This window comes from Callithrix jacchus, chromosome X (genome assembly GCF_049354715.1).
Source record: "Callithrix jacchus isolate 240 chromosome X, calJac240_pri, whole genome shotgun sequence".
NCBI classification, from domain to species: domain Eukaryota; kingdom Metazoa; phylum Chordata; class Mammalia; order Primates; family Cebidae; genus Callithrix; species Callithrix jacchus.
Genome location: NC_133524.1, coordinates 50,902,425 through 50,920,615, shown reverse-complemented (window position 1 = coordinate 50,920,615; position 18,191 = coordinate 50,902,425). Strand labels below are relative to the sequence as shown.

The 18,191-nt window shown below is 42.3% G+C and overlaps 1 protein-coding gene across 3 annotated transcripts in view; it reads left to right on the top strand.

Moving 5' to 3' along the window:
- The window catches only part of SHROOM4 (shroom family member 4), a 218,005-nt gene extending 200,561 nt beyond the window's left edge, over positions 1-17,444 (top strand). For all 3 annotated transcript variants that reach the window (XM_035289514.3, XM_035289516.3, XM_035289517.3), the window contains 4 exons: positions 3,145-3,936; positions 8,337-8,517; positions 12,255-12,524; positions 13,791-17,444. In XM_035289514.3, the coding sequence (XP_035145405.1) occupies positions 3,145-3,936; positions 8,337-8,517; positions 12,255-12,524; positions 13,791-14,060 (1,513 nt within the window). In that variant the 3' untranslated portion in view covers positions 14,061-17,444. The remainder of the gene's footprint in view (positions 1-3,144; positions 3,937-8,336; positions 8,518-12,254; positions 12,525-13,790) is intronic.
- The last annotated feature ends 747 nt before the right edge of the window (positions 17,445-18,191 follow it).

The following is an 18,191-nucleotide window of genomic DNA, read 5'->3' as shown; positions in this document are numbered from 1 at the left end:
CTGGTCTGGAACTTTTGGGCGCAAGTGATCTGCCTGCCTCGGTCTCCCAAAGCAGGGATTACAGGCGTGAGCTGCCATGCCTGGCCTACAAGTTTTTCTTTGACTACTGCTTTAGTCAACCATATCCTCTAGCTTCTGATATTTCCATTGTTGTAATTTAATAGGTATTCAACAATTTCAAATTAGATTTTCTCTTTGACTAAAGTACATTTTTTTCTGTTTATTTTCTATATACTAAAGATTTTTATTTTCATTTAGTTATTAACTTCTAGTGTTACCATATTGTCATTAGAGAATATGGTCTGTACTACTTCCATTTTCTAGCTCAGTAGATAGCCAATTAAAAATATATTCAATGGTTCCTTGATAAAGAAAAATACATAGTCTATTTCAGTGTATGAAGAAACTTAGATTTTGTCATTATCTTAGTTTTTGACTGTCATGATCTGTCATCAGCTGGAACAGTCTCATATTTTGTTTCTACTTTTTTTCTACCTTTGCATTTGCTATAGATTTTACTTTAAGAATCTTTATGTTATGCTTTTTGGTGCATAAAAGATGAGATCATGATCATGTGTTCTAGTCGTTAACATTATAGTGCCCTTCTTTATCTTATTTATTGCTTTTTGCTTTTAATTCATTATTTATGAAATGAGTGTCATAATTTATTTTTTCTTTAATTTTGACATTATTTCCTTTATTAAACATGTTTATTGAACACCCACTGTGTGCCTATGAATGAGACAGACAAGATCCCTGACCTCCTGGAGCTTACATTTTAGTTAGAGATTGGAACAGAAAATAATCAAGTAAAAATAGGTATGTGATATGATATCAGGTAGGGATGAAGATGAATACTCAAATAATAAAGTAGAATAAGGATGATTAAATATAAGTTGTGTCAATTTTAGATAAAGTAGTCAGGAAAGGCTTCTCTGCCTGGTACATGTTTGTCATTTTTTTACTTTCCACTTGTCCATCACCTTTTGTTTTGGTTTTGGTGTTTTTTTGTGAGGGAATACGCAATGTTGAACAGTTTGAACACAAGGGATTGTTATAATCATAATGAAGTATAAGTGTGCAAAAGCCCAAATAAGAAGATAGTGGGTATGTCTGGATATGAATCTCTGATCCACATGAGTGGTGAGCTAACCAGAATGGGGGCTGGATAAGAAGGGAATGAAGGATATTTTGTCTACCATTCTGTCTGAGTTTGGCTATCACTATGTGCATTATTATTTTTTAAAGAAATATTTCTATCTTCATCATGATTATTGAATGGATATTCTGTATGATGATTTAATTGAGCCCCTGAAATTTCCTGTCACTGGGCAGGACTTAGCATGATGCCGATTACTCACAGGCTACAGCAGGAAACAACATCCTGTGGCTTAGAGGGCTTAACTCTTTATACCCTGTGGCTAAAGAGATGTCTTTTAACTTTAGTCACTCTTTATTATACAGAACTTTGACTTTCTATGTATATTTAAATAAACCTGAACTTATTTTCCTTGGAGGTTTTCTTCTATTGTTTATGAGAGTCTTATTTCACCTCACAATGATAGTCTTTTAAATTTTTGGATTGGTTTTTCTTATGTTATATATGTGTATAATATATACACGTATAACATATATATTAAAAGTATAGACACATACACACACACACATGTATATCCATGACTCTTGATCTGGAATTTATTTTGCTATATAATATATGATGTAGCTCCAAAAAGCACTGCTTTACAGTTATCTCAAAAACATTTATTGAATAATATTTCTTTATCTCCTTTTTTGGGGAAGATTATGTATATGATATTTTTATAGGTAGTCTGCTTTGTTTCTGAACTTTCTACTCTGTTTTGTTGATCAATAACACAGTTTTAATTACGATTATTTTATGATATATTTTATTCCTTACTTGCCCCTTTCCTCATTTCTTCTGTAGCAGAATACTCTTTAATATTGTATCATGTTTTTATTACAAGTTAATTCTCTAAAAATTCATAGTTAAATTAGTTAAAAATTTCTTTTGAGAATTCTGACTGGAATTGCATTAGAAGGAGTTTTTTTTTTGAGACAAGGTCTTCCTCTGTCACTCTAACTGGAGTACAGAGGTGCAATGATGGCTCACTGCAGCCTTGACCTCTTAGGCTCAAGCTGTCTTCCCACCTCAGCCTCCCAAGTAGCTGGGAATAAAAGCATGCACCATCATGCCCAGCTAATTAAAAAAAAACTTAGAGATAAAGTCTTACTACGTTGCCCAGGCTGATCTTGAACACCTGGACTCAAGTGATCCACCCACCTCAGCCTCTCAAAGTTCTCGTATTACAGACATGAGCCACTGTGCCTAGCCAGAAGGAAATATTTTAAATCCCAAAAAGCAGATAACTATGACTTGTTTGGTGTTTTTTATTACAAGTATAAAAACATAGAAAGTATATATATCTAATTCATAATATAAGTTGCATCTAGAGAGGCAGTAGGGGAATGGAAGTGAGGAGTTATGCAAAGGATATTATTTCTTAAGAAAAATTCATGAAACATAAATGGCAAAGTATTCAGACTCACTAAGTGTGGGTGATAGGTAGCAGCATGGGTATCATGGCATTCAATCTCTGTATATCTCTAAATATATGAAATTTTTATAATGAAAAGCAAACAAAAACAACAGATGAGGCAGGATAGCCAGGCTTGTAAACCCTAGAAAACAGCACATGCAATCTGACTGCTATAAACAGACTGGGGTGTGTATATATCCAGACTTTGGAGCTAAAGTGTTCAAGTACAAATTCTAGCCCTACCACGTGCTAGCTTTATGACCCCAGGCAAGTTACCTCAACTCTCTATGCTTCAGTTTCCCCAACTATAAAATCAGTGCAATAGCAATAGCTACCTCCTAGGGTTATTGTGAGGAATAGATAAGACATGGAAACCACTTAAAACAGTGCCTAGCATTTAGTATATGCTCAGTAAGTGTTAGCTCTCATTATTATTGTATTATTATTACTATTACTATTACATTTACTATACATATTAAATTGTTTTGTGGACATTTTAAATTTTATATAAATGTTGTTATTTATATGACAACGGGCCTATCTGCAACTTGCTTGTTTTTCTCAGTACTCATTTGATGTTTTGCAGGGAAATGGCTCATTCCAAGAATAGCTTTTCGTGGGCAACCCCTTTCCATCCTTGCCCTGAGAACCCATCGCTGGACTTGTCAAGCTACCGGGCAATTTCTTCTCTCGACCTCCTTGGAGACTTCAAACATGCTTTGAAAACATCAGAGGAAACCTCAGTATATGAGGAGGGGAGCTCCCTTGCCTCCATGCCCCACCCACTGCGCAGCCGTGCCTTCTCAGAGAGTCACATCAGCTTGGAGCCCCAAAGCACCCGGGCCTGGGGGCAGCATAGGAGGGAGCTCTTTAGCAAAGGTGATGAGACCCAGCCGGATCTTCTTGGAGCCAGGAAGAAGGCCTTTCCTCCTCCTCGCCCTCCTCCTCCCAACTGGGAAAAGTACAGGCTCTTTCGTGCAGCCCAGCAGCAGAAGCAGCAACAGCAGCAGCCACAGCAGCAGCAGAAACAAGAGGAGGAGGAAGAAGAAGAAGAGGAGGAGGAGGAGGAGAGAGAAGAGGAGGAAGAGGAGCTGCCACCCCAGTATTTCAGTTCAGAAACCTCTGGTTCCTGTGCTCTCAATCCTGAGGAGGTCCTGGAGCAGCCTCAACCCCTAAGCCTTGGCCACATGGAGGGCTCAAGACAGGGTTCGCAAAGTATCCCAGCAGAGCAAGAATCCTTTGCACTCCATTCCAGTGATTTCCTGCCTCCAATAAGGGGTCATTTGGGATCTCAACCTGAGCAGGCTCAGCCCCCTTGCTACTATGGCATTGGTGGGCTTTGGAGGACATCAGAACAGGAAGCCACCGAATCCCCCAAGTAAGTACATGCGAAAGATACTAGGTTCCTGAAGAGGCAGGCAGGACAAGTTTGAATTTTGCCTCCACAATTTACTAACTGGATGACCTCAGTCTGGTCAATTAAATTGCTCCTAGCCTCAGTTTCCCTACCTGGAAAATGGGTATAATGATACCTGCTCCACGTCATTGATAATCTACATAAAGGATATAGCTCCATACTTAGCATATAGTAGGTGCTCAGTAAATATCATGTTCTTATTCCTAAATATCATTATTAATGTACTGTGTTTTTCCTTTGTGTGTCTTTACCATATCCATCAATTGCTGGCCCCTGATCTTAAAGGCATTGAACACTTGTTGCCTGTATTAGGTCTTTCCCAGAAACCTGGGTCAGGCACTTTTTCTGCCTTCTCTTCTGCTTACCCTCCAGAATAAGAGGCCAGCTCACAACGTGTCCTACCTCTGCTCCATGACAACTAGCTTGGGCTTCTAAACTCACCCCCCACCCACCACAATCCCCAACATCAAAGGTGTTCCTGGGGCTGGGTGCTTCATGCCTTGATAATCCTCACAACAGTTAAGGACTTTCTTTTTCTCTTCCACTTCCGCCCCCTCCTTGTTTACCTGCCTCTTTGCATTCATGTGGGTGGGTAATAAGTGGTAGCTGACAGGGTGAACTGCCTAGGCAGGGAGTGTGTTCTGGCAGCAGGACTGCCAGTGTTTATTCACTCCACAGAGCCAGTTGTCATCTGCATGCCCTACAGTGCATGGTTATTATTATTATTATTTCTTTTGCTCCAAAGCAAAAGCCCCAGGGCCATCATCGCTATTATTTGCTCAGTGCTTTGGCTGTCAGCGGCTCTTTCTGCTCTCCTGTGAAGAGTTCAGCCCACTATCTGCTGAGGCTAAGGCTGGGGAGGCAGGTGGCTTCTAACTGCTTTTTTTAAACTCCCTTTATAGCAGGAATTTGCCTGAGACTTGTTGCGGTTAGGAGTACCTTGTTAGCATGTATTTTATTGACAGCAAATCTGTGACTTGGCTATCTGGAGCTGGTTGATCAGTTTTCCAGCCTAAGATGCCGTAAGCACCACATCTACCGGGCCTGGCTCCCAGGCATTCTAAGAATCCTTCATTAGATCTCTTGTGGCTGCTTCTCAAGCTGTTCGTCTACCTAGGGAGCATTCTTATTGTAATGAGAAAACATTTTGTGAAAAGTACCTGTGATTGTTATCAATTATAGCAGAGAAAAGGGAAAATGAACTCCAAATAGGAGGCACTTAACAAATATTTAAGAAGAAAGAACAAATAAATGAATGGATGAACATTTATTAAGTATTTATTATATACCAGACACTCCTAGGCATTATATGTCCATTATTTCATTTATTCTTCCCAATAGCTGTATTAGCCATTATTATCCCCATTTCACAGCTGAAGAAATGAACTAAATTCCAAGTTACACAGCAAAGATGCAAAGCTAGAGCTATCTGACTCCAAAGCCCGTGCTTATTTTGCCTTCCTAGTCAGCCTCTCCCAGAGATATCTTGTTCTTTCTATAGGCCAGGAGTCACAGGGTCCTCTCCTCTCCTGTAGGGCAAGGTGTATCAGAGGCAGCATTAACAGACCCTGGTTCTTCCTTCTTTATGTAGCTCCATTTGCCTTGGCACCTTGGCCAGACAGAAATAAACCATTATTACTAAAGATCTTGTAGCTTGCTCCAGAAATTTATTTTTTAATGGCTGTGGGATGTAAGGGAAAACATTTGTGTGCACACAGCTCTGCTTGTATCTACAAAATCAATTAGATGCTTCTTTGAGTGATGGAGAGTTAAGGAACAGCATCGTTACCAACATAGCTAATATTTCTTTTTAACTACTTACTATGTGCTATGCGTTGTTCTAAGTACTTTTGTGTATTAATTTAATCATCAAAGTAAACTTATGAAATAGTTAACCATTCATCTTCTCCATTTCTTAGATGAGAAAAGCAAGGCCCAGGGAGATAAAGTAACTTTATCACAAGATCACAGGTAGCTACTGTGCTTGCTCTATCATGCCAGGATCTCTGGGCTCTTGAAGAAGATTCTATTCCAGACCCTAGGAGAGGACTGTGTCCTAGCCAGGAGGAAGCAGCTTTAAGATTTTGTAAGGAACATATAGATGCATAATATGTTGAGTCTAAAATGCAAACAAAGACATCTTAATTTCAGCCAAGTTAAACTGTGGTACCTCTATAACCTACTTACTTTTCCATTAAAAAATGCTGGGATACACACAGAAGTCAGTTAGTGGAATAATCAAGGATTATTTAAGTCTAATAACTCTGATTCAAGTATATGTACAGCTTGCTTTATGGACTCTGTGCATTTCCTCTCAGTGCTCTGTGAAAGGAATCTGATTTTTGCTTTGGTGTTTACTATTAAATTCCAATTATATTCTCATAGATCACCTATAATCCCTTCCCTGTTAATGGAGGTGATAAGGGAAGGATCCCTAGAATATAGTGCCTAATATGATATACTATAATATGATGCAGGGATGTGTATGCTGGAGAGCTGAGTCTCCAATTAGCACATCATTTTTTTTCCTTTGTAATACTTTCTGACACAGAATTTTCACACGTACCCTAAATATTTTCTTGTATATAGGAATTCCGTAAGTTCATATTCTCTCCAGAATATTCTCTATTATCTGCTAACATAGATATACTCCAGCCAGAAAATTCCTTACATGTAAGCTTTTATAAGATGTCAAGTTGTCCCTTTGGCAGTATAACATAGTGGCCAGAAGCACAGATTCTAGAGTAAGGTTGTCCAGTTGCAAATCGCAGGTCTGCCATTTAATGTCTGGTGGCCTTGAGGAAGTCACTTTACCTCTTGGTGCCTCGTGTTCCTTAGCTGTAAAATGGTTTTCATGAGCATTCAATTATATATTTATATACCTATGTGTGTGTGTATCTATCTTAGGATGGTTTCTGGGGCATGGTAAGTACAGTGTGCATGTTAGCTGGTATTGTTCTTTTATTAGTGTTACAAGCTTGAAACGTATATAAATGAATTTACCTAGGATGAAGAATATTGCTATGCCCAAATTTCTTCTGTGTGATGAATTAGAAGACAGCATAGCATGAATCAGTAAATAGCTGTGGAGCTTTTTAACCATTATTTTTGACCTTTATCTAAGAACTGCAAATAGCTGCAAAAATGACTAATGAGTGTCTCCTCTTTTCCCTTTCAAACAGCTAGAGGTTAGCGAAGGGGTAGTGCTATAGACAGGTGGAGGGTGGGAGTGGCTGCCAGGCAACAAGAATATAGTGAGAATGGATCATCCCCCTAGCATAAACCATGGGCAAAATCATTTACCCCTCCATCACTGAAACCTGACATTGTAGCATTTTTCTCTACTTCCTTCCTCACACCAGACCAGAAGCTTTGATGGCAGAAGAAGCCAAACCTAAGGCAGCATGGATCCAGAACTACATTTTTCTGAGTAGAAGTTCTCTTTCATGGGCTGGGTCTCTGAGAAGCAACTCCTCAGCCCCACAGGCTTCGGTAAACCCAAGACAATAGGGTCTGCTGTTACACTTGTGAAGCCCCTGGGTGCCACTGGTTCCATTTTTTCCCCCATTTAATTCTATAACCATGGAGGAGGCTGGGGCCATTGGAAATATGCCAAAATTGGAGAGATGCAATCCCTTCTCAGGCTGAAGGTCTGCCCTATAGCAGGCAATGTCAGAAGAGCTCATGAGAGATGTGGTGGGCCATGACAAGTCCCTGGCAGGGGTGCTTAATATGGTAACCACTGTTGAGGTCATGGGTGACCTCTTTGCCATGGGAGATCTGTAGCAGAGGGTCCATTTCAAGCAGGAGTGGCATTGGAAAAGAAGAAATGATGAGAGTGTCCAGGAAAGCCACAGGGTGCCTTTGTAAGCAAGCAGACTAGATAGAGCTAGGGTGGGTGAAGGTGTAGGGGCCTCTGAGGGAGGCCAACAGGTTTGGAGAACCCCATAGCTAAGGTATCAGATACTTCTCTACCACCTAGCCCCTACTTTGAGATCCACATACTGGGGCCATGAACCAAAGGGATGATAATCAGAAGCCCAGAACTTTTAGGGCCTGCCAGTTTTTCTGGATTTTAATTGAGTGTTAGTGATGAAACCAAATTATCTTGAAAGAAGTCTCCCTAGCTGGTGAAGTCAGAGGCACGGCAATAGCCTTCTAAGTTCTTAAAATTTGCCTTTACCTGACTCCAGTTTGCCTTCATGTGGCCTGTTTACATTTGAACAGGGTCTTTCTTGTCCATTTATTTTTCAACTCCTTGGTGAAGCAGGGTTCCATTTTTCAGATGGAGAAGTTAAGAAGCAGAAATGTCAGCAGCCTCTCAACAGTGGTGCTCAAATGGTCATTCTTTGTTTCCACAGACAAGAGTTTCAGCACTTTTCGCCTCCTCCAGGGGCCCCAGGAATCCCTACCTCTTACTCAGCTTATTACAATATTTCTGTGGCCAAGGCAGAGCTGCTGAACAAACTGAAAGATCAACCCGAGATGGCAGAGATTGGCTTAGGAGATGAGGAAGTTGACCATGAACTGGCTCAAAAAAAGGTAAAGTTTTTTGATGTGTCCTAGAGATTTTCACAATTTAGCTTGAATGCGTCTGGAGGATGACCAGCCTTCTACACTCTCTAGAACATCTCGCATTCCCATATTTTCAGTATGGAAATCATACAGCCTCTCTGGGTTTCTTACAGATCCAAGCCCACTCTATTTTTGATCCAGTCGATAATAATAATAGTCATAATCATCATTATTGTCTCTGTGATCCTTAGAACAACCCAACAAGGTAGATTGGGTATTTTTAATAGTTGAAAGGACTAATTTGCCCAAGTACAGACTAAATGGTAGATCCAGCACTTGAAATCAAGACTGTCTGAATTTCAACTCTACAGTACATGCTGTCTCTCTGAATTGAGCCAGCCTTGTAATTAACTCACTACTCAGGGCACATCAGAGCTTCTGCCAGTGGGCTCTTGTACCCAATGGCAGTGCCATTGATTTTTATTCTTGTGTAACTTTCTGGGAGACAGAACAGACTGAGTAAAATAAGGACAAATTGTAGGCTGGCAAACTTTAGTGTTTATTTGCAAAGATAGTCAATTATGTCTTAAAAATACAAAATAGTTAAATGGGGATGATGATGATGTTGTTGTTCCAAAGCTTTCCTTTCTTTGTCCAAGTACCACTAGTCTGGTTTTCTAATGAATTCTTGGAATTACTTTGCTCTCCCTGCACTTACCTATTGTATTTATTTCGTAAGCAAATAGGGTTGTCATGGCAACCTCAAAGGCTCAATTTGCCTCTTTGTGGACATCTGAACTCGATGTAAATTGATCTTCTGCCCATACTTCTTTAAGAACATGACCTGTAGGAAGGTACACGGCCATATGCAAGAGCCCTTCTTCCAATTTCCTATCTGAAGCAAAATGTCAGGGGAAGAATTGGAAGCATGGTAGTGTTGAAGTTTTACTGATTCAGTTATCTGTTTCCTTGTATTCCATGTTCTGTGAGCATGGCAGGGGTTCTCCTAGCTTACTCATGGCCTGGCCTCTGCAGGGGAAAACCTAATAAAAAAAACTCTGACCAGGAAAAGAGAGAGATGATCAGAAATGTCAGAGCACAGAACAACAGAAAGTGAACTGAAGTGATTGTAGGTGGGCTATGACAATTTTTGTCTCTGAGGAAGGAAGGTGAGGAATGTCACCAATTTGAGATGTCCCAGAAAAAGCAACTTAGCTCTGGCTGGATTTATGATGACTCCACAACTCTATCCAGTACACTTCTTTAGGATTGAGGTTCAGGTTGTGGAGCACAAGTCCCAAGAAATAAAGCGCTCTCACCACTTATCCTTTCATCTATTCCTGGAGCCTGGGAACTGGGGTGGATAGGTGATTTTCCAAGTGGGTCATTTTCCAGATGGCCTCCAGCCATCCTTTGTCCCCAGCATTGACTTTTATTTGGGAGTGTGAATATAACTGGCAGCCTTTTAGCATCTAATTGTGTTGCCTCATTCATATCACTGATACCCGGTTCCCAGTGGGTTTTGGAATTTTCCCTAAATGAATATCTATTATACTTCAGACTGAGATGATAATGATCTCCTGACTTTTGAAAGGTTCTAAAATATGGCAACAGGTCTTGGAACCTGGAGAAGGCTGTCTTAGCCCTGGTCACTTTGGACATTTCTAAATAAACTACTAGAGAGGAATATATTCTAGAAAACTATAAGCCTATGGTTCCTGTGCTTGGACTAGAGAAAGATTAAAACATACACCGAAGGATATCCCTATGTACAAGATACTATTCTAAACATGTAACATGTGTTAACTTACTTAATTCTCATAACAATTCCGTGAGGTAAGTCCTATTGCTATCCTATTTTTTAGATGTGGAAATTGATGTGCAGAGAGGTTGAGTAATTTGCTCAAGTTCATATATAATACCATTACTTTGCGTCAGAGCAGGAGTTCAGACTCTGGTAATCTGGCACTGGAGTCTGTGATCTTAACCACAATGCAATACTGGCTACAAAGGCTATGGGCAGACTGGGACAGGGCCATTATTGTCATAACCTTGAAGCTAGACAAGTATCCATTCGTTTGGAGTATGTTGTAGAACTAAATAATAATAATAGTATTAGTAAACACGCATTGAGCATTTAAGTGTCAGTCATAATACTAAGTCTTTTACTTATGTGGTTTCCTTTAACCATCAGAAAATCTCGAGTTGGGGAAGTGTCTACAGATGAAGAAACAGAAGTCTTAGTGGGATTAGGTATCTATCCTAAGGCCATACAGTTTGGAGGTAGAATTGGAATCCAGATGTCTCTGACTCTAAAACTCTACTGTACTTCCCTGTGGCTGTACTCACCTATAAGGGAGACAAATCAGAAGACACAGGCAGCACTACCCTTAAGAAACTTACAATCAACAGCAGGTGAGGGATCAGGCACACACACAGAATAGAAAGTGAAGAACTTCAAATTACACTGTAGGGTTCTAATTCTAAAATACTTAAAAGCTCAGACAAAAAAGAAAGATCACTGAGAGAAGACTTACAGAGGAGGGGTTCCTGTGGGGGAGAGAAGGGGCAGAGCTGTCCCCTAAAGAAATTTAGGAATAACCAAAAACGAAGAAAGAGATAAAGAATAGGTGGAACTGCGTAAACTACTCAGGAACACAAGAATGAGTGTTGTGAACACAGCGGAGAGTGAGGAACTAATTCTGAAATACTCTGAGGAGTGACATTAGAATGGCAAGGTGGGGCCAGAGTGAGTAATAAATAACAGCAGCACAGCTTTTATGGAGCACTTACTATGGGCCAAGCACTTTGCATGCATCACCTCATTGACTCCTTTTTATGACCCAGTGCAGTGGGTACAGCAGTTACCCCCATTCTACAGATAAAGAAAATGAAGCTCAAGAATGTCAAGTCACCCAAGGTCCCACAGCTAGGAAGTGACAGAGCTAGAAGTCAAACCCAGTCATTATAACTCCAGAACTCACAGTCTTATCCAAAAGGCCTCAGAAGCCAAGCTGAGGAAGCAAAGACCTAGCACAGTACCATGAACATGAGGTACTTAAATGGATTGAAGGGGAATGAATGAAGTGATAGGCAAATACCTTAGGGCAAATGCTTTTCCAACCTAGGCTCTCACAAGGACTATAGCTCCTATTTACTAAATAGTCCCAGGAAGCGACTAGGTACGGAGGCTCACGCCTGTGATCCCAGCATTTTGGGAGGCTGAAGGGGGCTGATCACTTGAGGTCAGCCTGGCCAACGTCATGAAACCCTGTCTCTACTAAAAATACAAAAAGAAAAAATTAGCCTGACATCTATGGCATGCACCTGTAATCTCAGCTACTGAGGAGGCTGAGACACGAGAATTGCTTGAACCTGGAAGGTGGAGGTTGCAGTGAGCTGAGATCACGCCACTGCACTCAAGCCTGGGTAGCAGAGTGAGACTCTGTCTCAAAAAAAAAAAAAACCAGTTCCAGCAAGTATTTATTATATTAAGTTGCATTTGGTAGATGAAGCTTATCGTATGAGTATCACTTACCCAATGCCAAAAAGTTTGGTGGTGACATGGAGATCCCTACCAGACGGAAAGAAGGTGCTTGCCCAAAAGACTGGAGTTGCTCATGACTTGCCCACGTTTCCTTTGTTTCCAGTGACTAGGACAGAGCCCACTGTCTCTTCCTTGTATTCCAAAACAGAGGTTACAGGCACAAATCAGCTTCTGTTGGTCCCCATTCTCATCCTTTTCTTCTGTTTAATTCCCCTAGGTACAGCTTATTGAAAGCATCAGCAGAAAACTTTCTGTCTTACGGGAGGCCCAGCGAGGGCTGCTAGAGGACATCAATGCCAATTCTGCCCTTGGGGAGGAGGTGGAGGCCAACTTAAAAGCCGTCTGCAAATCCAATGAATTTGAAAAATACCACTTGTTTGTTGGGGACCTGGACAAAGTGGTCAACCTGTTGCTGTCACTCTCTGGACGACTGGCCCGGGTAGAGAATGCTCTCAATAGTATCGATTCAGAGGCCAACCAGGAGAAGGTAGAGTTGGGGTTTCTGGGGTATGGGTAGGTGGAAATGCCATTTGTTTCTTCTCATGGCTCTCTCTTTCAAAAAGTTGGGCTAAATGGGAAACAGTAGAGGATAGGGTTAAAAGTGTGTGAGCACTGAGGACAGGCGTGGTGGTTCATGCCTGTAATCCCAGCACTTTGGGAGGCCAAAATGGGCAGATTGCTTCAGTCTAAGGGTTCAAGACCAACCTGGGCAATTTAATGAAACCCCATCTTTACTAAAAACACAAAAATTAGCCTGGTCTGGTGGTCCATGCCTATAATCCCAGCTCTTCTGGAGACTGAGGTGGAAGGCTTGCTTGAGCCTGGGAGGCAGAGGCTGCCATGAGCGAAGATTGTGCCACTGCACTCCAGCCTGGATGACAGAGGAAAAAAAAGAGAAACATGAAAAAAGGAGAAACAAGAGTGAACACTGGCTTTTAAGTGCCCTGAAATTCTTGCTCTACCATTTCTTAGCTGTGTGACTGTGGACAACTCACGTAACGTTACTCTGCGTCAATCTCTTCATCTATAAAATGGGGTGAACATACTTCCTGCCTTACGGGATTATTGTGAGAATTAAATTAGTTTATGTTAATTACATAAAACAGGGCCTGGGACAGGGTAAACACTGAATCAATACTAGCTCCCAGTAGTAGTAGCAGCAGTATTGGAGGGGTAGGTCTCATCAAGTAGTTGATATTGGAAAGCTGTCGGTTTCACAGGTTGAGTCACTATGCATCTATTCCTGAACCAAAATTGCATCACCTTTTTCTATACAAGTGGCTTTGGATATACCTTTGAATCCACAGCAAGAGGCACATATGCACATACATATACATATATACACAGACACATACACTCACACATATCCACTCACACAGAGACACACACACCATACAGAAAGCACCTCCACAGTGACAGTTGTTCACCAGATTAAAGGGACACAGGCTGGCTTTGTCTGAGCCTTCCTCCACCCCAAGCCCAGTGGTGGTCCCTACATTGAAGACAGCTTTAAAGAGATGGAAAGAGGTGATTTCACATCCCCTGTCCAGAATTGTCATGCTTACCCTCCTGCTAGTGGAAACAAAGGCTTTTGCATGGAGGTGGACTTTAGGGCAGAAAATCTAGGACTGACTAATTAGCAGAATGGATAGCTGCTTTGTGGCAGCATCTCTGGTGGAGTACTGCTAGACAGCACTGTTAGACAGATGCCTGGTAGTTGGAAGAGCCCTTAATTGGTCTTCTGCTTTCCCAGTTGGTGCTGATAGAGAAGAAGCAGCAGCTGACGGGGCAGTTGGCAGATGCCAAGGAGCTGAAGGAGCATGTGGACCGCCGGGAGAAGTTGGTGTTTGGCATGGTCTCCCGCTACCTGCCTCAGGACCAGCTCCAAGATTACCAGCACTTTGTCAAGATGAAATCTGCTCTCATCATTGAACAGCGAGAGCTGGAGGAGAAGATCAAGCTCGGGGAAGAGCAGCTCAAATGTCTCAGGGAGAGTCTACTCCTGGGGCCCAGCAATTTCTAATTCTGCCAGCAGTCTGCCACAGCATCCCTGCCCAGCCACAGTGGGAAGTGCTTTCAGTCTTCTTTGTTAGCAGTTTCTCAGCAAATAGATAGCAATTAGCAGTTTCTTCCAGCCCTCTACCCTGGATGTCTCTCACGGCCCCTTCCCTAGCAGTGGTCCTAACCAGTTAGGAGACCTTGGGGAAGCCACAGACCTCTACCCAAGGGAACTGCGGCAAGGTGTGATCTTACAGCCACACTCTCCTTCCCACAGTTGCCAAGGGCAAGTACTCGCTGCACACAGAGCCAACTAAGTGCCTTCATTCTGCTTTGTACTAGGACACCAAAGACATCAAGTGCTCATCACCCACCCATATCATCAACAGGCTCAGAGGAAAGCTTCCTTGCAGCTCTGCTCTGCCCCAGGGCTTGTGGCCCAGCCATTACTCACAGAGAGCTGGCTGCCTTGAGGGCATTCACCTGGCACCAGTTTCAGGGCCTCATCCAAGCTTTGCAGGGAAAAGCACAGAAGGAGGAATTATACTGAACAAAATGCAAGCAAACGTTGTGTATTCCCAGGTGACCCTTAGGAAGGAACCAGGTTTAAATCCACTCTACCCTCACCTTTCCCAGCAGCAAGTTCAGGGGAAGAGTCCTACTCTTAGCCTTGGGTAGTATGACCTTCTTCCTGTCCTAAGACTTTGGTTCTACCACCTCTTGTTTCATCTTTCCTTTTCATTGCTGGGGGTTACCCCAGGTGCCTACCCCAGGGCTTCACCATATGGGCCATTAATAGCTCTACTAAAACTGACTTTTAGATACAGGTTTCATTATTGGGGGAGGTGGTTCTTATTGTTATATTTTAAATGACATTTTGTTTTTATTTATTTTTATGTTTTGATTATTTTTTTTCTTTTTAAACTAGTAAGGAGAAAAGAGGGACGTTGGAGAGGGAAAAGTTAGCCCAGAAGGAAAGCATTTTCTGCAGATCAGCCGGAATCCACCGTGGCTAGGTAAGCAGGTACCAAGGTATAGAATTGTTCCCACCATAGCTATCAATGTCTAGGAATGAGATCTCCCCTTGAACTTAGAGCCTCCCTACTGTGGCCTGGCCCTGTGCTTCCCTGAAGTCTAAGTGACTGTGAGTTTAGCATTCCCCAGCAGGGTTCAAGTTTTTCTTACTGAGTTCTTTTTGAAACCAAAGAAATCTCCTGAAACAGAGAAAGGTTCAGCCATTTCTCTACCATCTCCAAGCTATGGGATGAGTAGAGGTGAGCTCAGGAGGACCTCCTCTAACCATTGCTTTCTCAGCATGTGGCCTGGCTAAGGGGAACCAAAACTCAAGGTAGCTTGGAGCTCCAGCCAAAACCAGCTCCCCAGAGCAGCTGATGACCCAGCCAGGATCTTAGGCATGCAAACAATTAAAACTGCTGCTGTTGCCAAGGCCCTGGCACCAGTAGCTAGTTTCTATGCTGGAAAGGCAGCCCTCAGGTGGACGATGGACAAAAGGGGGTTATGGTCATATGCTGCCCTGTTATCCAGCTCAGCTGTTTCTTACTAACTGCGGCCAATACTTGGTATTATGCAACCCAGCCAAGGCCTGGCATCTCTGCTAGTTACTGCTGAGTTCCTCGGGGTCCTTGAAGGTCAACTGTAGCAGCGGGGATGTCTCCTTCAGCCAAAGAATTTACCAAGGAAGTTTTGCTGCTGTTACAAATACTTTTCACTAGCTTCCATTTCCTCTTCATTGTATTTGAAAACAATGGGAGAATCTTGGCCAGCAGGGTGTCCTGGGGTGGGGGGTGTGGTAAGCCTTTCTGTGGAGCTCTGGGTTTGCTCTTAGTACTGCTGCTGGAAACACTGTTAGAATGGCAACCCTGCCATTTTCCCCTCCAGTGGAAGATTCTACTTTATTCAGGAAGGCTGGTGGCTTGCAAGGTCTAGGCTTACACAAGCCAGCCAAGATTGAGAAGGTAGGGGAATGCTTTGAATGGAGGCCATAGTTGTTATCTTTTCTTCTGAGCAGGCTCTAAGACAAGCAATGAGCAAACTGATGTGTCCTATATTGGGAAGATGAGGCTGATATGTTCCATCATTCTCAGATTTGTTGATTAGAACAACTTTTTGGTAATATGGGCCTATGGAAAGGAATGATCACTTACTTGGACACTATGGCCATAGTCTGAGTTTTTCTAGTCAGCATGTGATTGGTTGTACCTTAAGTTTATGACGCCAAAAATACTATTGACTCTGTTATTTTTGTTCTTCATCCCACCTCAAATTAGTTTCTAGAGTTGGAATCAGATCACAAAGATGTTCATTTTCACATGCAGGGAAAGTTGCCAAAGCACCTGAAAATAACCCCAAAGCTATACCTAGCAGTGAAGCTCAGTAGATAAAGGTGAACTGCTGAACAGACACTGGCATGCCACACTCCTGCCAGGGCAGACTCATTGTGTGTGACAGTGCTGCAAAGCTGCCAGTATTACTTGAGATGCAGTGTCTCTCCCCTGTTCTCAGTTCCTGGGCTCAGCCCTCCTCCAAGCCCTGCCAGTGAGAAGCAGTTTGGAAGGCAGGCCAAAGGAGATCCCCAAAGACAGTTATTAGTCTTGACTTCTGCTCTCTCCCTTCAAATATTTATACAGGCCCTCAGGGATAATAGGCAAGCATGATGGTTGATAGAGAAGTCAGTGTATGAGTTACTATCACATGTCCCCCCACTTCCCCTGCCACCTGCAAGGGCTCTGGATAATTGAGTCTCCCTGAGTCCCATAGCTGGAGACTCAGCCAGGATATAGCCGGTAATGCCCAAGTAGAATCCGACAGAAAAAGACAGAGACGCTGAAAATAAAGTCCTAGAAAGGAAGAAATTGGAAGCAGAGAAAAGGAGAGAAGATGAAAAGATGAAAAGCCTTTTTCAAGGTTAGGTTCAGGTTCTGTTTTCTATTTAATCTCATGTGCCAAAAAGCTGCCCAGGCACACCAGAGCCGCATTCTGAACCCAAGTCTCCCTGAAGGTGCTGCTCTGCCAGTAGCAGGCCCCAGATGGAAGAAGCTGGTCCCATTTCTGGCCACTTCCACCCATTTGGAGCTTGGTGACTCCCACTGTCTTTGCCAGAGGAGTTGTCTATGCCAATAATATTTCTGCAACAACATATTATATTATTTGAAGATTAGTAGATCTTTTAGAGGGGGGTGGGGCAGGGGGCAGTTTCTATAGATAAAGAACTAATGTTGGTTGTACAGCTGTTGGGGGTCATGTATCCCATGTGAAGCTATTCTTTTTCCAAATCTTATTGTTTCTGCATTTGTGTCCTCCACCACTCCCTTCTTGGCTGACATAGATATGCCTGCCAGATTGTCATCAAGGGTCATATTTCAATAAAAGGTGCTAAGGACAATAAAAATCTCATGTGTTTTGACTCAGGTGATGGAAGTCTAAAGATTCTGCTGAAAATTCCCCTTCATATGACCGGACCCTTACCCACATCCCTAAACCCTTACTCTGGCCTCTGAGGGATGGTATTAATGATATACCATTCATCATCCCCAGTTAAATAGCAGGATCTGCCATAGCCTTTTTAGAGGAACAACTTTTAGACATCTATTTCAAGAGCACCCTGAAGAGGGAACACAGAGTTTAAACCATTGGTTATTTGTATTGTTATCGCAGTATTGAAGCATGGTATTTTTCTCATGACCTCAAGAACACAGCCCTGCCCTTTAGCTCACTGATATATTTCTTTCTCTCTGGTTAGTCAGTGGCAACATCACAACCAGTCTAACCCCATGCTTAGAATGCAGAAAAAGTCAACGATGGTGTAATCTCAGGTATAGACCTAAGCAGTAGAGAGTCCAATTCTGGAATCTAGCCTGATTGCAGGTAAGCCACGTTCTTTCTAGACTTCTTCTAATCTTGAATTCTTTCTAGTAGTTTCATCTTACTTTTAGCTGATACTCCAATCTCACACCTTCACTCTCAGCTCCCTGGAAAGCAAGGGTCTTGCTGATCTGCTGCTCTCCAAATCAGCCTCAAAGATTAGACTCAAATGTATTCCAGGAAGCAACTCTGACATTGAAAAGCTTTCTTTTTTGTGATGCATATTCTGTTCACATTCCAACTATCCTCCTCTTACTCAAGATATCCAGTGTGG